The sequence below is a fragment of the Drosophila eugracilis genome, unplaced genomic scaffold (genome assembly GCF_018153835.1).
Source record: "Drosophila eugracilis isolate 14026-0451.02 unplaced genomic scaffold, ASM1815383v1 contig_1897, whole genome shotgun sequence".
Lineage (NCBI taxonomy): Eukaryota > Metazoa > Arthropoda > Insecta > Diptera > Drosophilidae > Drosophila > Drosophila eugracilis.
The window spans coordinates 2211158-2237193 of record NW_024572751.1 but is presented as its reverse complement, the minus strand read 5'-3'; the positions used below and the strand labels follow the sequence as shown (position 1 = coordinate 2237193).

Here is a 26036-nt window from a genome sequence, read left to right as displayed (position 1 = left end):
CCACCCGTCATATTTACAATCACTCTAATTTGAATATAAACTATATATTTAATTTTATTGTAATCAAATTGTATACAAATTTAGAAAAACAAAAGAACCATTTTTATAAAAGAAAATTGTTTTTATAATTTATAAATTTTAATCCGAAAATCAAAACATTCATTAACAGTGTTTACTGTTCGGGCTTACACGGTAAAACGGGCTGGCAGCACTGTACACATTCTGCCTCCCGACCCGTTCTTTTCGATAACGATTAAAGAAGTATGTTTTTCATAGGGAGGTGGTATATTTTGTATACTTTTTCTGACTCACATCTCTAGCGGCAGAAAAGTGCAGAAAATTTTCTGAAAATTCTTAAATGCATAGTGAGAGGTTGCTAGCAATCAGATCTGTGTGCAATGGAAGCGAGTTTAGAGGAGAGTATGGACAGTGATCACGTCGGTTCACCGATCAGCAAGCCAGAGGCGACAGAGTGGGAATCACCGCCTGGAGTGGGTCTCAATGGAAATGGAAGTGGTAGTGGCAGTGGCAGTCAGGAGACTCCAAATAATGGCGTTGCTATAGCCAAGGAAAAGCCTAATGAGGCCCAGTGGTGGGTAGTCAAGGAAAAATCAGTGTTTGATAGTGAAGTCATTTTTTACCTTGACCCAATTTCAGGAGCAAACCTTTTAACGCATTCAGTGGACGTCCCATTGGGGAGCACACAGCTCAACAGCAGGCCTTACAGCAGCAGCAGCAACAACCGTCGCAACAGCAGCAGACTCAGCAACCGCAGCAACAACAACCACCTCCTGCGGCAAATGGGATGAGCGGCCCCCCGGAAATATGGGTAGAAACAAAAGCGGAGGACGGACGCTCCTATTATTACCATGCTGTAACTAGGGAAACTACCTGGACACGACCTGAAGGGCCCACTGTCAAGATAATGACACAGACCGAGGTGGAGGAGATGGCCAAGCGACCTGCTCATGCCGCCAAAACGGAAGCAAAGCCAGTCGAGACTTCCAGCGAGATACCACCGGTGTCGTCGCATCTCACCTCGCAACCGCCGCCACATCTAATGAGCCAGCCGCCACCAAATGCAGCAGCTCCGTTGCTTTCCCAGCCACCTCCCAATGTGCGACAGCAACCGCCTCCGATGTTCCAGCCACCTGGTATGCAGCCACCTCCCGGGTTTGGCCAGCCGCCGTTCTGCATGCCCCCACCGGCTTACGGATTTCCCGGAGGAGCCCCGCCAGGTGGAGCTCCTTGGGGTGTGGGCATTCCGCCTTGGCAACAACAACAGCACATGCATGGTCAGGATAACAAGCCAGCCAAGTCGTTGATTATCAAGCCGGGCGTTATTGATCCGGCGGTTATTGCACGGGCAGCAGAGTGGTCAGAGCATCGTGCACCCGATGGCAGGCCGTATTATTTTCATGCCGCTCGAGGAGAGAGTGTTTGGGAGAAGCCTCAGGCGCTGAGAGACATGGAAGCTGCGCGAATGGCTGCCCACTCAGGTGTGGCGCCCTCTGTGGCAACGGCTCCGTCTGGACTGCCGCCTCACCTTCTTCCCAATCCTATGATGCATATGCCACCGGGATCAGCACCACCAGGATTTGATCCGCATGCCGCCTTTGCGGCTGCAGCTGCGGCGATGAAAGCGAATTCAGAGAACACCAAGGCGGCGCAGGCTGCTGCTCTGGAGAAGGAGGCTAAGAAAGCGGCGGAGGAGAAGCGAAAAAAGGAAGAGGAGCAAAAGAAGGCAGCTGCCACCGCCAAGCAGACGGACAAGAGTAGGCCGGTAACAAGTACGCCCATCGCTGGAACGCCTTGGTGTGTGGTTTGGACAGGAGATGCCCGCGTCTTCTTCTACAATCCTTCGACGAGAACTTCAGTTTGGGATCGACCTGAGGATTTAATGAATCGGGAGGACGTTGACAAAGCGGTAAACGAACGCCCGGACCAACTAAAGACCCCTCAGGAGAAGTCATTAGAAGCGGAGCAGAAATCCAGCGAAGAAGCAGTGCAAGAACAGTCTCAAGTCCCAGTTCAGGCCCAGCAGCTAGAGCAAGTGCAACACATAGATGCAGAAGATGACGATGACGAGGTTATTAAGATACGCACCGAGTCTGAGTCTAGTGTGGAGGAGGTGCCCACCAAACGAGTGCGAATGAGTAAGTCAAAAGTCGATTTAAGTGTTAGATATAAAATAACATATATAAACTGCCATCGCATGGAAATTTATGGCGACATTTGGAAATCGGAAAAGACTTTACTTTAAAATTTATTTTTGCAACCCACAACAAAAACTCAATTTATTTTATTTTTTTTTTAACCTTTCAATAAATTAGTTTCAAAATCAAAGCGTGCTGAAGATGCTGCCCTAGAAGCAGAGCAGCGGGCGGCCAAGGAGAGGGCTCTGGTACCTTTGGAAATGCGAGTTACCCAATTCAAGGAGATGCTCAGGGAGAAGGACGTATCGGCATTCAGCACCTGGGAGAAGGAGCTTCACAAGATCGTTTTTGATCCGCGATATCTGCTGCTGACGTCGAAGGAACGCAAACAGGTATTTGAAAAGTATGTCAAGGATCGGGCCGAGGAGGAGCGTAAGGAAAAGCGGAATAAGATGCGCCAGAAGCGGGACGACTTCCGCAGCCTAATGGAAGAAGCCAGGCTGCATGGCAAGTAAGTACTGCGAATCTTTAATTTGTTTAAATGTTAGCTTAGGTTTCGTTTCATTTGTTTACCCCATAGAGTGTATATATAGTATGCCCTTTTTTCAGACTTGAAAGACGTCCTTTCCAAAAGTTTGTATGTGTATTTCCTAACTCTGATTCATTTTGCAGGTCCTCGTTCTCGGAGTTTAGCCAGAAGAACGCGAAGGAAGAGAGGTACCGAGCTATCGAGAAGGTTCGCGAGCGTGAAAGTCTTTTTAACGAGTACATTGTGGAGGTGCGGCGACGGGAAAAGGAGGACAAGATGCAGAAGAAAGAGCAGGTAGGCCTAGGGTATGCTCGAGCGCCATATCTCATCACCTTACGTATCTCGATGTTTAAACATAATTGCATATCTTTATATATATTTAACTTACCTGTATGCCAAACGTATTTACATAATGTGATTGATTTTTTGTTAACTTTTAAACCATAAACAACGTGTGAATCGAAACCGAATCAAACCAAACTGAAAATGAAACCGAATCCGAACCCTGATTGATTGCATTACCCCTGAACGTGTTGGGTTCCCGGTGGTTTGCCACCCGATACCTTAGCCACTAGCTAGCAGGTTACAGCACAAATGCACCACCCAAAACACCAAAATACACAACAGCAACAGCATCAAGAACCACCTGTACAACCATCTCAACAGCCAATTCCGACCGCCGTCTGTCATCGCCGTCCACTGATCTACTTGACCACGCACATGCTTGCAATCTGTGTGGTGAGTTACTTGAAAAATACAAAGCAAAAACATTAAAATTTGTTTTTCTGCAATAAGAGACAAATTTGGAAAACAAAAACAATCATTAAAATCAATAAAATCAAATAATATCGAAAGGTTTGCCAAACCTGATAATCGTTGGTGTGATTTCCAATTCCCGCCCTTCGCCCAACGTCGCCCCTCTCGGATGTTTTATGCGATGTGACGAAGAGGATGATGCGATGATGTGATTGGCAATGGGAGATCATAAGTGATGGTGATTGAAGTTGAAGTTGAGAGCCCAACTCTCGGATGGATGCCGACGAGCAGGATGCCAAGGAGGCAGGGAGAGATTGTTCCAGAGATCCTCAGCGACATCAATACGTGTGCAGGTGTCTGCGGCGCTAAGCAAACAGTATGAATAATACTTAATTTAATTAACCCACTATTTTCGTTTTGCTTACAAATAATAAACACACTCAGCAGTTTGTCACCCGACAGAGGCAAGCCCAAGGAACCGAACTCAGCCCAATTCAACCTGCATAGACCAAAGAGTGTCGAGATCCTTGTTCTGGCAGGTTCAGGCATCGGCTTCAAGTCGTTGAAAGGCTTTCTGCCCCATATCCATACCATGTACCATACTTTAACTTTAGATCTATCGACTATTGTACCCTTCGGCCATGCTGAAGTCTCCACTTTAAGTCCTGCTAATCAAGAGAGAAGAACAAGGGTTAGTTGGTCTGATTGCTACTTTATATTAACAATGCGTATTTCTCAACAATTGCTTCTTCCTGCACTTTTATTATTTAAAATTGTGTTGTACAATTTAGTTATTATTATTAATTTAGGCAGCACTGCATACTTGCATACTGTTCGCATTTTTTAATTTGCAATTGCAGTTTAATTCGCTTGGTTTCTAAATTTAAAAACGAAGTAAGACCACTATAGCTCTGTGAATTATACTTCAACTAACTATTCAGTCTTTTTTTATTTTGGTATAAACCGTGGTCCGATTTCAGTCTGTCCCTAAAGACTTCTCTCTTAGCCAGCAGGATCTGAACTAATCCAAAGTTCTTTTTCAGTTAAGTCTCTGACCGCTAATCGAAACCATTCTTTTACAGGCCAAAAATCGTGTAACTATATTTAATAGTTTAAGGAACACTAGCCCTAAGTATTAAGTCAGATCATTAAGCTATAGAATGTTAAGTGAAGGACACATCAATGCTAGATCTCTAATTCATTTTATTTTTCACATTTCTCTTCTCTTCCGCATGGCTGTCATGTAAATATTCCTTTCACCTACACTTACAAACTCTAGATCCGCAAAGACTTTTTGGATATGCTGCGAGAACGACACGACATCGAGCGCCACACCAGGTGGTACGATATCAAGAAGAAGTTTGAGTCGGACTCCCGCTACCGGATAGTGGACTCCGTATACCGGGAGGAGTACTTCGAGGATTACCTGCACATCATGAAGGAGGAAAAGCGAAAGGAGCGTGAGATGCGCGAGCAGAGGGAACGAGAGCGGCACCGGGAACGCAAATCGGATAGGAGGGACAGAGAGAAAGACAAGGAAAAGGATAAGGATAAGAGTCGGAAAGATAGAGGTCGCAGTCGTTCGAAAGACAAGGACCGCGAGTCAAAATCTTCCAAAGATAAGGAAAAAAACAAGGAGGAAAAGGTCAAGTCGGGAAAGATCAAGAAACAAGATACTCCTGTAAGTCTACTACTATCTTTCTTTCCTAGACTTTTTTATTTATAGTGAATTCCTCTTTTAGGAGGAAGGCGAGCATAATGAGGAATCCGAAAGGGAAGAGCGGGCAGGCAGCGAGGACAGCGAGGTGGCCCGCCAACGGGAGAGCGAGGCTGAGCAAAAGCAAAAGGAGCGCGAGAAGAAGTTGAGAGCAGAGCAGAGCATTCGGGAGCGAGAAAAGGAGGTGCAGCGGACCCTGGCAGGGCATCTGAGGGATCGGGACAAGGAACGTGAGCATCACATGCGTGAGGAGTGCATCGGCCACTTCACAGCTCTACTGACAGATCTGGTTCGGACGCCGGACTTTACATGGAAGGAGGTAAAGCGACAGTTGCGAAAGGACCATCGCTGGGAACTGATCGAGACTCTTGACCGAGAAGATCGCGAGAGGTTAGAATCTATACAATTATTTAAATAATCAATTAATAATAATTTGACTTGCGCAGAAAATTCAATGAACATATTGATAATCTGATGAAGAAAAAGCGAGAGCGATTCCGGGAAATGCTGGACGAGATTGGCACTCTACAGCTAACCAGCACTTGGAAAGAGATTAAGAAACTTATCAAAGAGGATCCCCGATATCTGAAATACAATTCAGACAAGGGAGAACGCGAGTTTCGCGACTACATCAAGGACAAAACTATGACAGCGAAGACTTCACTCCGGGAACTCTTGCAAGAATGCAAATTCATAACTCACAAGAGCAGCGATCTCATAAAGGAAAATCCCAATCATCTCAAGGAGATCCAGGACATACTGAAGAACGACAAGCGGTAGGAAAATTTTCTCTTTAAATTTGTTACTTGGTCAGATATATAATTTTTTATTTTTTTAGCTATTTGGTGCTGGATCATATGGAGGAAGAGAGGAACACAATTGTACATAGCTTCTTGGAGGAGCTAAACAAACGCGGCCCGCCGCCACCACCCACAGCTTCTGAGTCAACACGCCGCAACAAGTAGTGGCAATATATGAACAACTATTCAATTTAATCATAAAAATTAAATTATACTAAGCCGGAGTTCTTTAACTTCTAATAATTCAATTGAATAAAATACACAAATTAATGCAATGAAACAACACGTGTCGTGATTTTTCATTCATAAATATTTATTCATTTATACGTTATGTTGTAGAGTTGTGATTTTCATCTATATATTGATCTGGTTTTATTTTTTGGTTTTTCAATTTTTATATAATTCTTAATGTTCTTATTTACCCATTCGTCGGTCCGCTTCATCGCCACCGTTATTGTTTAATACACATTCTTTCTGCGTTTTAGCCGAGTTTACTAATCCTAAAAATAAATACAAATACAATGATCCGTAATTTTATTCGTTTTCGAAGCCAGACTTCTTTCCATCCAAATGGAAAGTATTTGTGTATTAGGAACTAATATTGAAAATAACGTGTCCTCCGTGTTGCAAACAAATCTTTTTCCTCTCGTTTATATAAAGTTCTTTCTGGTTTTGGTGTTTAAACATGTTAATACAAGCTCAACTAATCTAATGACCCTTTTCATATGGGGTTCGATCGGTTAATATAGCAAGATCATCTGTGCAAAATAATCTTTATTTTGACCAAAGCAAAAATATTAAGATCACCAAGAATATTTAATTGTATTTAAATCCCAATTTAGACGTTTAATTATATATATTAACTATAAGGATAGATTGATAGATTTTTAAATGATTTTACCCGTTTTAAAACTTAATTTGTCTATCATATCATATGAAAAATATACATAAAATAAATGAAATTATGATTTGAGCATGATCAGTAACTCTAAATAAGAAAAAATACACCAGATTTAGCACTCCCCTTAATGTTTTAACAAAATAAGGTAAGTAATCCTAATGATCCTCCCATCCTTTCAGCACCTGTCCGATCAATATTCACGCACCCACTCAAGCATCTATCTATGTTAGCTGGTGTTTTAGTTGACTGCTCTAAATATTCTAGAATTTCGATTCTCTATGTTACGCTACAACTGCTAGTTACTATCAGTATAATATTTACTTGTTGTTGCTTTTATTGATTTCATTTTTCGGTTTCGGTTAGGCACAAAGTAACTGGTTTCCATTTTATCCTTTTCCTTTCGCGTTTCTCATGGTTCACGATCGAATTTTACACTCTATTATTTATTTACTAGTTATATTTAGTGGCTACTACCAATTTATTGAACAGTTTAGTGTGGTTTCCTATAATTCCCTCTCATTACAATTAAGATTTAATTTATTGCTACAGTTTTGTTGTTCTCTTTGTCATTCAAGCCACATTGCATTGTTGGAAATCGAAAAATACAGGTGAGTCTTTGTGTCTTCTATGTGGTGTGTCTATATCTTAATAGTAAATTCTATTACATTAAATGTTTCTTTTTTTTGATATACATCTACAAGTACAGACATAAAAAACTGCGAGAAACGGGTGGGTGGATGTTGTGATGGAGAGTAAAGAGTGTGTGAGTGTGGAGAGTTTAGAGCGAGGAATTTCTCCTTAAAAAGGACGACGATAATCCAGTCGGATTCGGGAGGAAAAGCAACTAAAAACATCAAGCGAGAACAAAACAAAATTTTAAAATCATATAAAAATATATTTTTATTAAATAAAGCGGTTTATGAACTAAATGAAACTTTTACTAAAATCAGCGATAATACTCGAAGTCATAAGGTTAGTAACAGCGTTCCAAAGTTCATACTCTCATACATAATTATTCTTTAAGCTTTCTTATAGAAATGTATTGACAAAGTAAATGAAATTAAGTGCTTTTATACATTGCAAGAATTCGTACATATGTATATTTTCATTTCTTTTAAATGCAAATGTTACCAATTGTAATGTTTTAATGTTGACAATTATTAAGTTGTAAATGTTTTTGTTCTTTCTATTTAGATGATCATTAGCTTACAATTTGAAAAGCATTCACAATGCTCGATACAAATTTTGGGTCTATACAAATTAAAATTTATGTTTTGGTATAACAAATGTTGGAAACATGTTTCGATGATGTGGTGGTGGTGGTCAAAGCAACGTCTGATCGATCGATCTTTTTGTTTTTATATAAAAAAACAGAGAACTGATTTGTGGAAATTGAACTACGCGTGTCTCTTGTTTGCCGTATGCAGCTTTTCTTAGTTTTGCTGTTTGTCTCGTTAGAATAGATATAATATAATAATATGTGTGTATATAATACGTTTATATAAATAATTAATAATAGTAATCATAATCATTAATAATTCATCATCTGTTCATATGCATAACTGTTATTGTTGCTATTGTGGTTGTTGCTGTTCTTGTTGTTTTCTGCAGTAGTAATTCATTAGTAATGGTTAAATGAGCGGTTTCTTCTTGGTTGTCAATCAGTTGCCCTTGGTTGCCTCCTTTGCGGCCATGATCAAAGGCGTCAGACTGGCCAATGGACGGGCCAGTTTCAGGAAGGGATGCTTCAATTGAATGAGTAGAAGAATTTATTTCGATTTTGGCTAGCAGGTGAAATAACCGACTCACCTTTCAGCAAGTCCAATGCACTGGCTCGCCGCTCTACCTCCACCTCCAGACACTGGTCGAGGAAATCCTGAAATGCTGCGGACAGCTTGTCTTTTTCTTTAATCTCGGGTTTGCCATTAGTGGCAATGAGGTACAAGGCTTTTAGCGGATTCTCATTCAAGTACGGCGGTTCGCCCTCAACCATTTCAATGGCCATGATCCCTAGCGACCACAGATCCACCTGCATGGGAATATTGTTGTTATGTTTACTACGTCACAACAGTAATAATCAGATTGAAAACTAGCAGCTAAACTTATTTTGAGTGATCTTCAGATAAATCCAAAAATTTTTAAATACTCTCACCTTTGGTCCGTACTGTTTCCGGGTGACCACCTCGGGCGCCATCCAGTAGGGAGTACCGACCATCGTTGTGCGTTTGGATTGCTCCGGCGATATTTGCGCACAGAAACCGAAATCAGTCAGTTTGACAGAGCCGTCGAGGCCCAGCAGGATGTTATCACTCTTGATGTCGCGATGGATGACCTGGTTGGCGTGCAGGAATTCCAGGGCTTGCAGAACCTCTCGGCAGACGGCTGCGATCTGGCCTTCGTCCATACAGGTCTCGGTCACTACGTCGGTAAGTGAGCCGCCAGGCAGGTACTCCATAACCACCCACAGCTCCTCAGACACCAAGTAACTGTCAAGGTAGTTGACCACATTAGGATGCTTGTTCTCCCGCATCACCAAGATCTCGTTGATGATCAGCTCTTTTTGGGCTGCTGTGACAGGTTCATCTGCTTGATGGCCACCTCCATGCCCGTAGACGATTCTATAGCCGTATACACGGTACCAGAGGCTCCCTGTCCAATTTTTTCCATCTTGGTGTACTTTCGATTTGGGTCGCCCACGGAAACGATGGTGCGCAGTTTCTCCAGGATCTCCTCGTCGGACATCTTTTTCTTCTTGGCGTTGGCTGCCCGGGTGTTGGGCGTGACAGCAGCACCTACAGCCGCCTGGGGCACAGCTATTTGGTTGCCAGCCGCTGGCGGAGGAGCAGCGGCTGCCACCTGGCCTACCGTTGGTTCCGTTGTGTACAGATCTGTTAATCCAACGGAGGCGGGTGTGGGCGAAGCGGGCGTGATGATAGGCGGTAGGGGAACCGCGACGGGAAGCGGAACCGTAGAGTTTCGAGTGGAAGACGTCGGCGTGGGACAATGGATCGTTGGCAGGGCGTGGTGTGTGGCATCGTCGTCGTGGAACGATGGAAATGATGAAAAGGAGGAAGCAGAGGAATGGTGATTAGTCGTTGTTGTTGTAGCTGCTGTTGCTGCTGCAGTGGTAGCTGGCGCTGTTTCTGTCTCGACGAGACTACCACGAGATGCAGCTGGAGCAGGAGCAGTAGTAGGAGTAGTAGAACAACTAGGATTAGTAGCAGACAAAAGAGTTGATGTTGATGTTGCATCGGTGCCTTCTGTTTCTGCTGTTGTTTTTGTGGTTGTTGGGGACGTTGGAGCTGGCGTCGTTGCAGTTGTTTCTTTTATTGCGTTGTTTAATTTTTTTTTTTTAGCAGCAATTAGAAGCGGAACAAAACAGAACAGAACACAGAGAGGCGATACAAATACCAAAATACACATTCATTAAATCTTCATTAGCATTATCACCACAAAAAGTGTATAGTTTTTAAAAGAGGCAACATAGAAAAGCTATCAACGACACATCAAAGCCTTTAGCCCTGACAGCATATCATTTCATTAGCTATATAAAAAACAAAACTCTTTGCTTCATAATTGGAAATAAAATAGACAAATAGTTTGTGTGAGTACGGATTGGAAGTTACTAATTATCAGCTAGATTTTTGCCGATAATAGCTTTCACATGACATGCTGCCTTAGCTCTTGATTAGGTAGATGCAATTAGACTATGACCCACAAATCCCGGATCGGTACTCACTTGCATTATTCTTGTTCTTATCCAGCGTCGTCGTAGCATTGTTGTGGAGCATCTGTGATCCTACTGGCGCTGTTATACCCCCTTGCGTCCTATGATTTTGCAGTGGCGTTGTGGGGGTTGTCGCTGGTGCTGCTGGCATAGGTATGATGGCTGGCTGCAGATCTTCAATTGGCCGCGTGTAGATAGATTTCGTGCGCTCCGGCCTAGAAGCCACCGGGGGTGGAGGCGGCTGCTGCGGATTCGGATGCTGAGGTCCCAGCATATCGTCCTCGTTGGCGGATGAATGTTGCGATGTGGATGCGGAGGTCGTGTGACCGACAAAGTTGTACGAGTGCGACTGACTTATGCCCATGTGATGCTGGTTGTGGTTCTGGTGCAATTGTTGCTGCTGCTGAAGGAGGTGCTGCTGCTGTTGGTAGTGGTTGCCAAGGATTTGGCCAGCCACCGCTACGTTGTTGGCATTGGGTCCCAGAGTCATGCTGCCCAACTGTACGCCGATCAGGTTGCCACCGCTATTGGAGCCATGCAGCTCCGAGTCAGTAGGGGTGCTGCTCGGACTGCTGCTGCTGACACGACTAAGCGAGGAGCCTAAAAAACGTAAGCATTTAAATTCCAATCCTTGACCATAAAATGAACAGGGTGGCCTACCTGAATGCGTCGTAATGGCATTTGTCATGTACTTGGAACTTGGCCGCTGTTTGGTAGTGTTGTCGAACCACTTGAGCACATCGAGCACGGCCTGGGGATTCTTCTTCTGCTCCTGTTTGCTGATGTTCGAGTTCATCAGCAGTCGCGCCCATGCCTCTGGCATGCCCTGGAAAAATGCAACAGGTGGTTTTATTAGTATGAATTTCCCAGCACATTTCATAGCGAATGGAGTACATCTAGTAGGCGTGGGTTAAGTTAAATTCTTGGATTTAGGGCACATCAATGCACGGCCAATAATTCTGATTGGGGGGGAGATGATGAAAAGCCAGCGACTAAGGGCATTTCAACTACGAATTCTAGACGGCATGTGTTGGTGTAATGTTGTATGGTTTAGTGTTGGAATATAACGAGAGTACTAAGTTAAGAAAGGACCGATCGTAACAAACGAAATTCAAACTATGAGTAATAACGATCGAACTTGAAACAAACACCGAGTCAACAAAATGGACAGAGGAGCACAATGAGACGTTATTGAGAAACTAATGAAGGCAAGTTCCGAAGAGTTAGTCGTGGAGTTTACTTACTTTCATTGGCAGCTTGAATAATAATAGAAATTGATATAGAGCACGTTTCGCGAGAGTATGATATAGACAACAGATTGTATGTACAGAAAAAGTACAGTGTAATATATATTTTTAAGAGCGTCAAAACGAAAGCAGAAATAATAAGAACGTTTTTGAGTGAACGGGTCGTTTCATTTGTTAAAATGTATTGTTTTCGTTATCCGAAAATATGTTTTTGAAAACAAAATCTTGTTCAAAAATCTTTAGAATTGGTATAAAGATAAAACCTTTAAATCTGACCCACATACAAATGTGATTAATCGCCAAAAAATTATTTATTATCGAGACACTCGACTATGGCGTTCATTGAGTAATAAGCTACTATATACATAACCCTATCACCCAAAAACGACAAAAATGGGCTAGTTTGCAAACGAAACTTAAAGTCGTATGCTGGTGACTGTGTTTTTTGCATATCAATTTTTCAAGAAAGCTTATCAAATGGAGGGCATATGCAGTGAGAACCGAAGATTTCCGACTTGCTATTCTTAGACAGCAAACCGTAAACATAATGGCGAGGCAAACACGATTAAAGGTGTCCGTAGATGAGAATAATAGAGAACTCACGGTAAACTCGCCGGTGACAGCATCGAATCCCACGTGGACCGTGTGCTCAAAGTTCGTAGGATAGGAGATGTTTGGCTTTGAGTCCGTGTGCGAGGGCTTCGATCCCTTGATCTTGCTCTTTAGCGTCTTTTTCTTCCGGTCGGAGTCGTCAGGTTCTTTTGGGGGGAAAAGAAAGAAGCACATTGTTGAGCGTACCAGCGGTCTCCACACACCGTTTTCAACTAATCGTTTCGTACTCACCCTTGGGCAGCGGACGCATGTCGGGAGGTACATCGCCGCCTCCCAGTCCTCCGCCCCCGACGCCCACTCCTCCTCCGGCGGATCGTTCGATGCCGCCTCGATTGCTAGTGAGACGCACGGGCGGCGCCGGCGGTTTGTCTTCCTCGCTGGACATGGCTTCGACTTTTAGTGCCTTTGGCTCTTCTGGTTAGCTCTTGATTTCTCCACCGAGTGCTCCCTTATGCACAGCTGTTCTAAGGCCAGAAAACAGCTGTTGAGAGTGAGAGAAAAAGATCAATATTAAAAATAAAATAAAAACACAAAAAAAAAAAAATATTTCTGAAAAAAATTAAGAGAATTAATTTGAATTAGAATTTCTTAAAAACGTTGATTTCACTAAACGAATTCGTAACCGGGAACTCTACAAAAATGATTTAATGTTTGGGGTATTTCCAGGGGTTCCAACCTCTTGTTATCTATCGCGAAAAAGTGTACCGCAGCTTATCTTACTGTATATTTCCTCTTGTTTTTCACTCCCCGCCCTAATGCAATCGCGTCATATGGTTCCACAACATTGGAAATTTGTCATACAACGACAAAAGATAGATTGTTTACATATATTTCACGAACACTTTGTCTTGGTGAGTTTCACAGAATTCTGCACAAAATTATACAACTTTGGCACTTTATTATTCTTTTTTAAGCGATCTTCTTGAAGATCACGTCAAAATTGTGTGCTCTCAATTTTTTTGGCATGCAAAAAGCATTTTGTTTTGCTGTTTTTAAATATTAGAAAAAATAAAACACCCACACACACTATACCCCAGAGATGTTGCAGGAGAGGAGAGATGTAGCCGCAATTATAAATTTATCAATATGGGCCGTCCGGCGAACTAAATCGGACTGTGGGGCCTTGCTCAGTTGCTCCGTCGGTGTGTGTCTCTCACCCTCGAGTGTCACTGCCACTAGAGCAGCCGGCAAAAGGCAACAAACAACACACATATCGTTCTAAGAGAACGGGTCGCGGAGAGCACAAAGCGCGAGAGGGCGCACTATACAGTGGTTTTAAACATATTTTTTTTGAAGTCAGTATTGATTATTGAAATTAACAATGCTAAAAGAAACTGAATCGGTGGCTGCATAATATATAAATATATTGACCTTAAAAAATGAAAACTAATATAAAATTGTGTTTAATTTTTATCTGGTCATAGAGTGCATATACAAATTTTTGTGAAGTTGCAGTTAAGGCGAAACCACTGTACCACTTGGAACACACTTCAGCGATATTAACGGTACCTCTCTCTCTTTCTTTGCTGTTCTCCCGCCCACGTCACCGATCGAGAGCCATAAATAATTTGTTCAAATAACAAAAGTGGCTTCGATTAGTACTCGCAACAAAAACAAAACAACTCACGCATTTCGAATTACAGGAACACGAAAGAGGAAACTAAACGGCGGGGACAAAAACAACAAGAGGAGCATAAACACACTCCAGTGGGCGGCAACGCAGCCAAACATATGACCAGAGAGGGGAAAGGAGTGTGAGAGTGGTTAAGTGGTAATATGGAAGAGAGCGACACAGAGAGCAAGGCAACTTTGGCGCCTGTCTGCTTTTGCCGGCGACGTCGACTGCGCTGCTTTTATGATTCATTTATCAACGTGAGGCGTCAAGAGTAAATGCAACTAACTAGAGGTGAGGGGGTTGGCAAAGGAGAAGTGTGAAAACTCTGGACAAACAACAACATGCAGTATTAACAGCTGAAGTCAAGATAATAATTGAGATATCTTAGCAATATTCCTTTTATCATATACTTTTATGTTTACAGGAATATCTCTTTCAAATTGCCAATAATAAGTTCTTATAGATACGAGAGGTTAACCAGTGAATCAATAAGTGAATTACCCATGACAAAGATGTTCACAAAGCTATGACTATGCCATTACATTTTAATTTAATGTTAGTCATTACAAGTCTCTCCTCAATCGCGTGTTATTTCTCCAAAGATTGTATTCACCACCGGATAGCAAAAACATTTATTCTTGTGATTTAGAACTGACCCTTACGGAAAGTTAGGAAAATTAATGTACCGTTGATCAATATTAAATTTAAATTTAAATTTCCTATCAATGATACCACAACAAAACCTAAATTATATGTGATATAATCTTGACCGCAACTGTATATCTGTACTATCAGATTTATTGGTATTTGTAGGTTTGTTGGCTGCTTGCCGAGAGATCTATACATATGTATATATGTATGTACATACATACATAGGTGAGAATTCGTTTTTAGATCAAGCAACAACAAACCTTCCGGGAGCGTGTGGGTGCCCAGAATTGGGTTAACGGTGTACCGCATATAGTTTGATTTTATTGTCGGTCGAACTTCAGGTAAAATCAATAAAACATTTTTTTCCTTCTGCAGGCGCAATGCCAAATTATTATTCCCTAATGAGCAAAACACACATCGTAGGCACAGGAAACTCGACAACACTTGCGGCATTTAAATTAGTGACAGGGGTTGCAAGACGAACGGGGCTAGAGCGCGGGGAGAGGACGTTCAAAGTGGCGCAGACCTAGGTGCATGTTGCAGCAACAGCAACGCAAACGTGGCGCTTGTTCCAAAAGCTGAAAGAAGCCATAAGCACATGCAGACATCTTCGCCATGTTTATGCGGAGCATGAATATGCGATAGTCTGAAAATTTTCCTTTAATATGAGAAATTTGTATTTACTGTTGCATCTGCTGTTTTTTAGTTCAAAATACTGTTTTTAGCATATCTCTATATTTATCTAGTATATCTCTATATTTCTATTATTAGGCAAGAACTTCATTTCTACATAGTTTGAAATGAAGTGCAAGTTGACTTAAATTTCGGGTTGTTCAGAAGAGGGATTTAAAGCGCCACAGGAACAGTGATAAAATTTATACCAGATGATCTTTTTAATACAAATGCTATTTACGTGTAATTTTAGACAAGGGCTTGGAGATTTTTATTTGATCCATTTGAATTTTCATCGATTTGTGACTAAAGATATATAAATATATCATAAAGGACTTTTTCGTAATCTTGTTTCCGGTTTAATAACTTATCAAACATTGCGACTTGCCACGCATAAGCGCTGGCGACGGCGACTATGCCGATGCGACGTTGTCTATTTTGGTTGCGGACGCCAGCCGAAAGCAGCAGGCGGAAATGTTATGCCTTTTATATTCCTCTTTTTTAGTTCCCTTCGGTGTCCGCCTCCCCGCATCCCTTCCGCTTTTACCTGTGACCGTTCTAAGCAAATATGTATGTTTTTCCATGAGGAGGTACGTGGGGTGGAGGTGGAGCACTGGACATGTGCCGTTAAGACTCTAAACTGTTAAATGCCAAATCGACTGCGAAATGTTGTTAGTTGTTAGTGCTTTATGTAAATGTCGTCTTTGCTTTTGTCACGTGTGTTTGTTCCCAAGAACAGAAGGTAAAGGCGGGTGGTTGGGGTAGCTTGTTGACATTTTCGTGCTGTATTTTTATGCTGGAAAATCGGGAGCAGCAATGCGTTAATCCCAAATAATGTGGCATGAAAACCACTTGAAACGTTTTTCTTTAATCCACACACATATACATACATATGAGTTGGAAAAATCAATGTGTGCAACCTCCTCAGCCTGTGCGCGTGTATGTGTATTGGAAGCCAGACCAATTGGACTAACGGTGCACTCTCTTTTTATGAATGAAACTCCCTCGCCCGACCCGCTTCCCACCTGCCCCCTTCCCCTTCATCAACTCTCTCATACCACTTGAACTCACTGCAGGTACATATGCCTTGACTTCTTTTCTTGTGCACGGTTCACCCTGTACGCCGCTTGCAGTCGAAGAAATGTTTGCGATGTAAGGCCTCAACTGGAGCTCACTTTTCCTTTCCTGTTCCCACTGAATTCTTCGAGTTTTCCGAGCTTACAACAATTTACCGCACATACACTACACTACACCATACACACACACGCTGAATTGTTTTCCCGTTTTCTCTGGTGTGTGTCATTAATGGCCGTCGGACGAGAAGCACAAGCAGCAGGAAGAAAAGCCAGCAAAGCTTATATCCGCACGAAAACTGATTCGCTTTTCAGCTTTCTAGGCAACGCGCGCGCATTTGGGACCCATGGATACCAAACTAATTAGTTTACATTATTCAAGGCTTTGTTAAAATCAAGAAAATAAATTTAGAAAGAAGACCGCAGCAGACACTCTAGCGATGGCAAAAATATATCAATATATCGATAGCTACCAAGAGCGGTGGCTTCATTTCGATTCGCGAGTTACATTATGCATCGAGTGCTTTTAAATTTTTGGTATTTTTAATAGGGTCACTTGTAAATTTGTTTCTTATATAGCACGACAGCTTTAAATGAAGTAGGGAATTCTTTTCTGAATTTAAAATCCTTTTTACTTCTTATCCGGTTATCCTAACGGCGGTACCTAACAACTTTTGTTAAAATTTTGTTACTCTACATGTGATGTATGTAGAATACTGGGCTTGATTTGACTTTCATCGTCGTAAAAGTACGTAGCAACTTTAGGAATTATTACAGTTTATAAATAAGAATATAAGAACGGAGGATGGGTCTTTAGAATTTAGTTTCTAATTGAAAAGGTAATATATTTTTTAAAACATTAAGATATAAGCAGAAGACCGTGGAATGTTAAAAGTGACAAGTATTTCCAAGGTTTATGCTCTGTTGGACCTAAGTATATTTTAACGTATCGTTTTATCAACTATCGATGGTCAAGTTATCGAGAAGTTGCCAGTCTATCAACCTTGTAGTCTGGCAGAATATTCCCAGGGCGGTTAATTTAAGCATGAGTCAGGTTTATTTTGACTTAAGCTTCAAGTGTTTTTAGTATGCCATTAATAACTGTGCGAAACATACAAGACAATGCGCAATCAAATCGCTTGAGGAAGATTTGCCTCAGACCAAGGAGAAGAGCGATAAGATATTATAAAAATATGTTTGTTGGGAAGCTAACGCCGTTTACAGATTTCTTAAGACAGGCACAATGTTTTCAAACTAGCTTACATCAAACAAGAAGAAACGCTATAGTAGAGTACCGCGACTGTAAGATACCCGTTACTGTTTTACACAATTTTAAAATATTCAGTTAGCTAGTGGAAATGCACAAAGTGCCACCTATTGTCAGAGAAAGCATGTTGAGTAACTGATAGTGATGTATAACCTACATTTCTTCATAAATAGAAAGAAATGGTTCCGATTTAAAAAAATCTTTGGTAAATCGATAGATATTGATAAAAATATGTTATGCTGATTCAAACGAAGACATTCACTATAATACAAAAAAGTAGTCAGTGGATCTCAAATACGTATTCGTAATAACAATTTTCTAGCTCTCTAGGTCCAAGATTTTTGTATTTTTGGTTTTTTTGGGGTTTTGTAAACGTGGCTAGATGGGAAAAAACAAATCGCAAGATGCCCCAAGCATCTTCAAAATCTACATTTTCAATCCGAACTTTCTGACATTTATAGTTACCGAGATATCAGCTTTTCCACAAAACCGTCTTTCGAGCTTGGTGGGCGTAAGTGTGGGTGTGGCTGGATAACAACACCAGTATAAAATGCGCTGGAATCTTAAGATTATACATACTTAGTCTTAACTTTCTAGCTGTAATAGTTATTAAGAATTACAAGATTTTAGTGTTCCATGATTTATGACCTTAGAATGGGCTATCTGAACACATGCGCTTAGGAACCTCAAGAACTTTAGCTTAATCTGATCCTCGTATCTACTATGGTCGAGACTACTTTCATGGCTTAATCGACTTCGCTATTGATCTTGATCAAGAATATATATACTTTATAGATTCCTTCTACCTGTTACATACTTTTCAACGAATCTAATATACTCTACGAAAAACGGGTATAAAAATGTTTACTTTTTTGGATACCAATGCCTTCGAACTTAAAATAATTTATTTTTAGAATACCCAGATTCTTACCTTTTCTGCACAGAACTAACGACTCCAGAAAATTTAATTCCAGCACGTCCGCCTTCAGTTGATGGGCCTCGAAGATGAGGCGCTTGACCAGTAGGAGGCTCTTAGGACAAAGAGTTCAATTCAATTGGCCAGACCCCGCTGAAAAATTGCACTATTTGCAAGCGTTGTTCAGGCGTTTCGTCTCGTTTTATAAATTAATTTTCCAGTTAAAAAATGGTGCAACCATCCAAATCCCGGATCTGATTTCTCTTCAAGGTGTCGAAAATAAATGTGTACAATTGATGTTACCCAGTAACCGATTTAGGATCTTCTGAATCGGTTTCCATTGAGCTATACAATTTGAATTAAACACTTTAAATGAATTTTTGGCTTACATTTTTTATTGGTTTACTCGTAGAGTAAAGGGGTTTGCTGCATTTGTTAAAAACTATGTAACAATTAGCGTTAGAATCAAGAACCTTTCATATAAACGCTGACATCTCGGAAGATTAAAGGGGAAATAAGCACAACGCCCACATAACGCCCACAAACCAAGAACATGTGGCGTGCAAACTTTGTATTTTCAAGGATTCAGTATCCATTGATCTAGTATGAATGGTTTTTAGCGAAGTTGAAGCTCACTATTGAGCTACTAATTCTCGATCCGGGTAAATGCCTTAAGTGGATGTGTCTCAGGTTTGTTTATCTTAATCTTAAAGTGTTTTTAAAATGTCACTAACAACTGTGCGAAACATACAAGACAATGCGCAGTCGAACCGCTTGAGGCAGAGTTGCCTCAGACCAAGGAGGAGCTGGCCAAATCGCAAATAATTGGATCGCTGCAGGGTGTAACGGGCTAAGGAAACCAGGGCGGCGTTGGAGTGGCTTCCCAGGATGATGGCGTATTCCGCACTGATGGCTAATTCTGTAAAATATAATACTATAATATATAAATAGATCAGATATTGTAAAAAAATGTTCTTTGGGAAGATTTAAACGTTGACAGATTTATTATCCTTAAAGGAACAGGAACAATGTTTTCAAACTAGTTAACACCAAAACACTAAATGTTTTCTTTTTTGGATACCAATGTCTTCGAACTTAAAATAATTTGTTTTCAGAATACCCAGACTAGGCAAATCTTACCTTTTCTGCACAAGATTAACGACTCCAGGAAATTTAATTCCAGCACGTCCGCCTTCAGTTGGTGGGCTTCAAAGATGAGGCGCTTGAGCTGCTCGTCGCCACAGCCCTCGATCAGGGCGCTGATGTCCAGCGACCAGTGGGAGGCTCGCAGGACGAAGATTTCGCTCCACACCACCTGAAGGATAGCGTCCTGCTGGCAGCGTTCCAGGAGCGTGAACTGCTCATTGACCTTCGCCTGTCGCAGGCATGTGACGAGGATCTGGGCCAGAATCTGAAAGTGAAAAGTCTGGGAGTGTGGTGTTGGGGATGGTGCAGACACCGATGGCGGAAGATGTCTTCTAGTGCTCCTGTACAGAGCAACCTGCTGGTTGCGCGGACCCCGCTCCTCCTGAACGGCGGCGGAGTTCATTCCCACGGCCAGACACCGCTGAAAGCGGCACGAAGGACACCAGTTCCTTCTGGCCTTGTCCACAACACAGTTGCCAGCAAGGGCGATGCAGGCGTAGCTACTGCCACGCCGCACGCTTCGCTTGAAGAAGCACGAGCATCCGTCGCAACAGGCTACGCCGTAGTGTTTCCCGGAACTCTGATCGCCACACACCGCGCATGCACTGAAGCTGGTCATGGTCACCTCTGCCAATGAGAGTCGTTTCGGACTGAATCAGGTCCTTCCGGATATTGGCGGTTTTATATGTCCTATTCACGCAAATGATATGCAAACTAGTTACACCAAGAGAAAGCTCTTTGGGGTTTTAATATCAAAACTAAAATATTTATCTCAGTTAGAAAATGTTTAACAATTACTTTTTCATAATTGTGGTGCTTTTCTACGAAGAATTTAAATTGGGGTTAAACTAACTGGGAGTTGAAAGGGGAAGACAGTTTCAGATTCGCGTTCATAGACATTTTCTCAAGTGTAGGACTGCATTGTGCCAAAGCGTGATTTGAGGATTTTTGTTTGTCCGAGACGTCCTGGCAGTGGGCGTGGTGCGTCAAAAGTGACAATCACCTACTGCTATTCGGGAGCGTGTTAACAATTTGTAAACAATTATTGTTTTGCTCTGTGATTGGACGCCCGCTTGGCACTCGAGATGTCCGCGTTGAGGTCGTTTTCCACTGACATTTGGGGTAAACATAAGAATACCAGCTTCATATTCCACCACGGACAGACGGACATCGCTTAATCGATGGCTTTATAGGGTCGGAAACGCTTCCTTCTACTTGTTACACACTTTTTAACGAATCTAGTATACCCTAACAATTCGCATTGGGGCCATCATAACAAAGTTCGTAACAAATAGCTAATAATTTTTCCGAATTTTCTTTTTGGTAAATATTTCTTACTTTATAGTTACCGAGATATAAGCTTTTCTACAGCTTTTTGCACAGGGAAAAACTGCTGCGGAATCTCGCAGACAGATTATTGATTCAAACCGCCGAACAGTGGTTTAGGCGATTCCGAAGAGGCAATTTTGATAAGCCTTCCGGACGACCAGTGACCGTTGATACGGATAAAATCATGGAAATAGTGGATCGAGATCGTCATGTGACTATTACAGAGGAGATGCAACTAAGCACGGAAATAGGCTTTTAAAATCGAAAAATTTAACGAAAAAGCTCAATGTATGGGTGCCTCATGAGTTATCCAAAAAAACCTTTTCGACCGTGCATCAATCTGCGAATCTTTGTTGCACCGTAATAAACTCGACTCATTTCTGGATCGGGTTAGTCACTGGTGATGAAAAATTGATCACATATGACAACATAAACCGTAAAAAATCCTAGTCGAAGAACGGGGAGTCGTCTCAAACGGTGGCAAAGCCAGGACTGACGGAAACGGGAGCAACTGGAGTCGCGTTAAAAAAGGTCAGGAGCAACGTCTTTGTGTACCTAGACGACCTTTTGATTATTTCGAAAACGTTTAAGGAACATATGCGGATACTTACCGAGGTTGCAAAACGCCAACCTCACGATCGGCTACACAAATCTAAGTTCTGCTTTAGATTCCTCAAGTATCAGGGTTTTGTGATTGGAGAGGGTTCCTTGAGGACGGAAACGGGGAAGATTCAGGCAATAGCCAAAATTCAAGAACAACGTGAATGCCAAGTTCTGTCGCAATTACAGACCCAGTAAGGAGTTCCCGGAGAGTTGCCCAAAAAATGTTCCCAGCAGCTCAAGGATGGGGGAGACAATCGTATGTATTTAATAACCAGGAAGGACATGTACCGTTGAGTATTCCGACGATAATAAGGTTAAAAAAACGATAATTTGTTAATCGATTTCGTAATCAATCTTGTACCCGGAGATGGCGCTTTATGATTAGACAAGCGTAATTATAATGGTTTGGTTAGTTAAACTCTAACTAGTATATTATATATCAGAAACAGTGTGCAAATTTGGATATGAAAATAGTTTGGACCTAGCCTTAACGAAAGCCCGGATCATAAAATTAAAATTAGACTTATATAAACCCGAAAATTCGAATGATCCACAAAATCTACGTATTTATATTTATGATCAAGATCAATGTTCGACTCGCTTGTAGGTTTAGAGCTAGGAAGGAGTTAGGTTATAAAGCCTCATATGGCTAGCTTATAACAATGAAAACAAATCAATTTATTAAACCGGTTGATGTTATAAGCTGAATAATATGGTATATCTTTGACCGATGGACCGATAGATTTACCAGAGCTTTATTTAAAAATCATTTGGTCAATCATTTGGGTAATCGAATTTTTAACCAGATGTAGAGCACATTTCGGTTACACCTGATTGACTTTTTTGAAATCAGGCTCCCGAAAAACAGAAACGTGAAAATTAAACAAAACGCCTTTAAAATGGTAATTTTTATTTTTGTGGACTCACGGATTTGTATTAAACAAATGGAAAATAGTTATATTTTTTAATTGATTTACACAAGTTTTTTTATATTGTTAGTCATGTCATGGCATAATTAATGAATAAATGAATCTTTTTAATTCGAATAATTGTGATTTTTGGCATATGACCATTTTCCCAACATTTGTGGCCGCATGTCGGCAATAACACGGCGAATGTTGTCTTCCAAATGGTCAAGCGTCTATTCTATACGAATAGACCAATAACTTTACATAGCTTCACAGAAAGAAAATTTAAGAGTAAACGTGGTGCGAAAATGTTCCATGGTTAATCGAATGAACTGCTCTGATGGTCGATTTAGTCGACGATAAAATGGACGTAGTGCGTCATAATTGCACTATTTGCAAGTGTCGTTCAGGCATGAACAGTAATGCCAACGTAAAGTTCTATTCATCTTTACCAGGAAGAAGAAAGAGTTTCCGTCTTAATAATGTATATAATATAAATTCTTGATCAGGATCAATATTCGAGTCGATTTAGCCATGTCCATGTCTGTCTGACCGAACACAGGCATGGATTCTTGAGATTCCTCCTGTTGCCACCTAACGCTCACAAAATGCTAATAACTTTCGACACTGAGATCTCAGAAACTAAAAGAAGCTAAAAATATAAAGTTTCCAGCGCAGCTCTGAGCCACGCCCAATGTAAAGTCATTTTAAAAATGGTTAGCACTGTAACGGATATCTCATAAACCTCCTATTTCCAATTGTTGATAGTTCAGAGTCGTGATTGGTTAAAAAAAATAGTTAACGCAATCAATATTATCGATCAGTTGCTTACTTGGTATTATTATTATAAGTAGTAACCGGGGTGCAGATAAGAGAGCAAGAGAAGTCCTAAGGGACCCGTATTCCTTCTGATGTTCCTCTTAATGCGGTTACTGTGCAAGTGCTCAGGTTGTTCAGAGATGACTATCTAAAACAGTACTCCTTCTCTGAAAGAAAATTTGATATAATTTATTCTTATGTGTTCTTCGGAGCTTAGAGACCTCCTTGAGGCAACTCGCGCTCAACCCCATGTGTATGTATTACAAGGTATGCCTGGCCTGAAGGCTCTTTGTTCTCATATCATTGAACGTAATCATCTTGATTTTGTCTTGATTTCACTTATGATCTGATTGATTGGTCTTTGCTTTTACTTTTTCGACTAGACACCATTGTAATGATTTCTCGGAGTTTCTTTGTCGTTCTAGATCCGATCCTAGTCCATAATGACCTTTAGACCTTTAATTTTAAAGACATAGAAATTCTACTCGATGTGCAATTGAAATTATACCCCAAATCAAGTTCTTATTTACTGAGTAATAAAATAGACCTACCAACTACTCGGATTTTGGCTGACAACAATGCAATGCAAAGCAATGATTCCCACGCAAGTTTCGTGACCAGATTCTAATTTTTGTACATTAAACTCAATGGAAAACTTATATCAATGCCAAGACTTGTACCGCCATTTTAATTTTTTGAGACTCACGGATTTTTGTAATAAAAATGTTAGTCCTATTAACTTGGAACGTTAGGCATGTCAAGGAATAATTCAGACATTTAACCACTTACTGCCGTGATATATAAAGAGAGAAATTGTTTCACATCGGCACAATATTATCCCACAATGAAGATACTGTTGGTTTTCCTTTTCGTCCTTGTTTGCTTCCTGGGAATGGCCCTCTCCCAGAACCGAAGTGATCCCGAATGGATACAAGCTCAAAAGGATCGTAAGTCTTATCACTTAAAAGTAGATCTCGTTTTATAAATTATTTTTCCAGGTGAAAGATGGTGCAGACTTAATTTGGGACCTGCCTGGGGTGGAAAGTGCCGAAAATAATTGAATTGAAAATAATTGATGTTACCCAGTAACCGATTTAGGATCTTCTGAATCGGTTTCATGGAGCTATCCAATTTGAATTAAACACTTTAAATGCATTTTTGGTTTACACTTTTTATTGGTTTACTCGTAGAGTAAAGGGGTTTGCTGCATTCGTTTAAAACTATGTATCAATAAGCATTAGGATTTCACGATCAACGGCCATATTAACACCCACAAACCAAGAACAACTGTGGCGTGCAAACTTTGTATTTTCAAGGATTCAGTATCCATTGATCTACTATGAATGATTTTTAGCGAAGTTGAAGCTCACTATTGAGCTCCTAATTCTCGATCCGGGTAAATGCCTTCAGTGGATGTGTCTCAGGTTTGTTTATTTTAAACTTAAAGTGTTTTTAAAATGTCACTAACAACTGTGCGAAACATACAAGACAATGCGCAGTCGAACCGCTTCAGGCAGAGTTGCCTCAGACCAAGGAGGAGCTGGCCAAATCGCAAATAATTGGATCGCTGCAGGGTGTAACGGGCTAAGGAAACCAGGGCGGCGTTGGAGTGTCTTCCCAGGATGATGGCGTATTCCGCACTGATGGCTAATTCTGTAAAATATAATACTATAATATATAAATAGATCAGATATTGTAAAAAAATGTTCTTTGGGAAGATTTAAACGTTGACAGATTTCTTATCCTTAAAGGAACAGGAACAATGATTTCAAACTAGTTAACACCAATAAATGTTTTCTTTTTTGGATACCAATGTCTTTGAACTTAAAATAATTTATTTTCAGAATACCCAGATTAGGCAAATCTTACCTTTTCTGGACAAGATTAACGACTCCAGGAAATTTAATTCCAGCACGTCCGCCTTCATTTGGTGGGCTTCAAAGATGAGGCGCTTGAGCTGCTCGTCGCCACAGCCCTCGATCAGGGCGCTGATGTCCAGCGACCAGTGGGAGGCTCGCAGGACGAAGATTTCGCTCCACACCACCTGCAGGATAGCGTCCTGCTGGCAGCGTTCCAGAAGCGTGAACTGCTCATTGGCCTTCGCCTGTCGCAGGCATGTGACGAGGATCTGGGCCAGAATCTGAAAGTGAAATGTCTGGGAGTGTGGTGTTGGGGATGGTGCAGACACCGATGGCGGAAGATGTCTTCTAGTGCTCCTGTACAGAGCAACCTGCTGGTTGCGCGGACCCCGCTCCTCCTGAACGGCGGCGGAGTTCATTCCCACAGCCAGACACCGCTGAAAGCGGCACGAAGGACACCAGTTCCTTCTGGCCTTGTCCACAACACAGTTCCCAGCAAGGGCGATGCAGGCGTAGCTACTGCCACGCCGCACGCTTCGCTTGAAGAAGCACGAGCATCCGTCGCAACAGGCTACGCCGTAGTGTTTCCCGGAACTCTGATCGCCACACACCGCGCAGGCACTGAAGTTGGACATGGTCACCTCTGCCAATGAGAGTCGTTTCGGACTGAATCAGGTCCTTCCGGATATTGGCGGTTTTATATGTCCTATCACGCAAATGATATGCAAACTAG

The 26036-nt window shown here is 41.5% G+C and overlaps 5 protein-coding genes across 8 annotated transcripts; 2 read left to right on the top strand and 3 right to left on the bottom strand.

Annotated features, from left to right (window-relative positions):
• The first annotated feature begins 292 nt into the window (after positions 1-292).
• On the top strand, positions 293-6243 carry LOC108109618 (transcription elongation regulator 1). Of its 4 annotated transcripts, XM_017218183.2 has the most exons (8): positions 295-592; positions 658-2156; positions 2334-2667; positions 2829-2979; positions 4721-5122; positions 5184-5548; positions 5605-5934; positions 5997-6243. In XM_017218183.2, the coding sequence occupies exons 1-8, from the start codon at positions 399-401 to the stop codon at positions 6121-6123; spliced, it is 3402 nt and encodes a 1133-aa protein (XP_017073672.1). In that variant the 5' UTR covers positions 295-398; the 3' UTR covers positions 6124-6243. The 4 variants fall into 4 exon arrangements, with proteins under 4 accessions (XP_017073675.1, XP_017073674.1, XP_017073673.1 ...); XM_017218186.2 differs by lacking the exons at positions 4721-5122; positions 5184-5548; positions 5605-5934; positions 5997-6243 and adding exons at positions 3254-3423; positions 3541-3676 and having other exon boundaries at positions 293-592; XM_017218185.2 differs by lacking the exons at positions 4721-5122; positions 5184-5548; positions 5605-5934; positions 5997-6243 and adding exons at positions 3254-3423; positions 3481-3676 and having other exon boundaries at positions 293-592.
• A 2095-nt stretch (positions 6244-8338) lies between these two features.
• LOC108109619 (serine/threonine-protein kinase PAK 1) lies at positions 8339-16899 on the bottom strand. The gene is given in 9 exon segments (XM_041817806.1): positions 8339-8609; positions 8675-8888; positions 9012-9421; positions 9424-9747; positions 10599-11186; positions 11247-11412; positions 12437-12591; positions 12677-12926; positions 16455-16899. Coding segments are annotated over 8 exon segments (2100 nt in total). The 5' UTR covers positions 12831-12926; positions 16455-16899; the 3' UTR covers positions 8339-8520.
• A 2411-nt stretch (positions 16900-19310) lies between these two features.
• Positions 19311-20404, bottom strand: LOC108109617 (nuclear receptor subfamily 2 group E member 1-like). Its single transcript, XM_017218182.2, has 2 exons — positions 19780-20404; positions 19311-19558 (listed from the first exon to the last, which is right to left on the bottom strand). The coding sequence occupies exons 1-2, from the start codon at positions 20402-20404 to the stop codon at positions 19347-19349; spliced, it is 837 nt and encodes a 278-aa protein (XP_017073671.2). The 3' UTR covers positions 19311-19346.
• A 3854-nt stretch (positions 20405-24258) lies between these two features.
• Positions 24259-24599, top strand: LOC108103011 (ductus ejaculatorius peptide 99B). Its single transcript, XM_017208338.2, has 2 exons — positions 24259-24391; positions 24443-24599. The coding sequence occupies exons 1-2, from the start codon at positions 24289-24291 to the stop codon at positions 24499-24501; spliced, it is 162 nt and encodes a 53-aa protein (XP_017063827.1). The 5' UTR covers positions 24259-24288; the 3' UTR covers positions 24502-24599.
• A 223-nt stretch (positions 24600-24822) lies between these two features.
• LOC108103004 (nuclear receptor subfamily 2 group E member 1) lies at positions 24823-25938 on the bottom strand. The gene is made up of 2 exons (XM_017223728.2): positions 25314-25938; positions 24823-25097 (listed from the first exon to the last, which is right to left on the bottom strand). Exons 1-2 carry the CDS (start codon positions 25936-25938, stop codon positions 24886-24888), a joined length of 837 nt encoding a protein of 278 aa, XP_017079217.2. The 3' UTR covers positions 24823-24885.
• Positions 25939-26036: the final 98 nt, after the last annotated feature.

Bases quoted from the DNA above. Each gene is read 5' to 3' on its own strand.
- LOC108103011 (XM_017208338.2), top strand. From the start codon at position 24,289: ATGAAGATACTGTTGGTTTTCCTTTTCGTCCTTGTTTGCTTCCTGGGA. The intron at 24,392-24,442 runs GTAAGTCTTATC...TTATTTTTCCAG, and splicing joins GATACAAGCTCAAAAGGATC to GTGAAAGATGGTGCAGACTT.
- LOC108109618 (XM_017218183.2), top strand. From the start codon at position 399: ATGGAAGCGAGTTTAGAGGAGAGTATGGACAGTGATCACGTCGGTTCA. The intron at 2,980-4,720 runs GTAGGCCTAGGG...TACAAACTCTAG, and splicing joins AGATGCAGAAGAAAGAGCAG to ATCCGCAAAGACTTTTTGGA. The intron at 5,123-5,183 runs GTAAGTCTACTA...TTCCTCTTTTAG, and splicing joins TCAAGAAACAAGATACTCCT to GAGGAAGGCGAGCATAATGA.
- LOC108103004 (XM_017223728.2), bottom strand. From the start codon at position 25,938: ATGTCCAACTTCAGTGCCTGCGCGGTGTGTGGCGATCAGAGTTCCGGG. The intron at 25,098-25,313 runs GTAAGATTTGCC...TATATTTTACAG, and splicing joins GTTAATCTTGTCCAGAAAAG to AATTAGCCATCAGTGCGGAA.
- LOC108109617 (XM_017218182.2), bottom strand. From the start codon at position 20,404: ATGACCAGCTTCAGTGCATGCGCGGTGTGTGGCGATCAGAGTTCCGGG. The intron at 19,559-19,779 runs GTAAGATTTGCC...TATATTTTACAG, and splicing joins GTTAATCTTGTGCAGAAAAG to AATTAGCCATCAGTGCGGAA.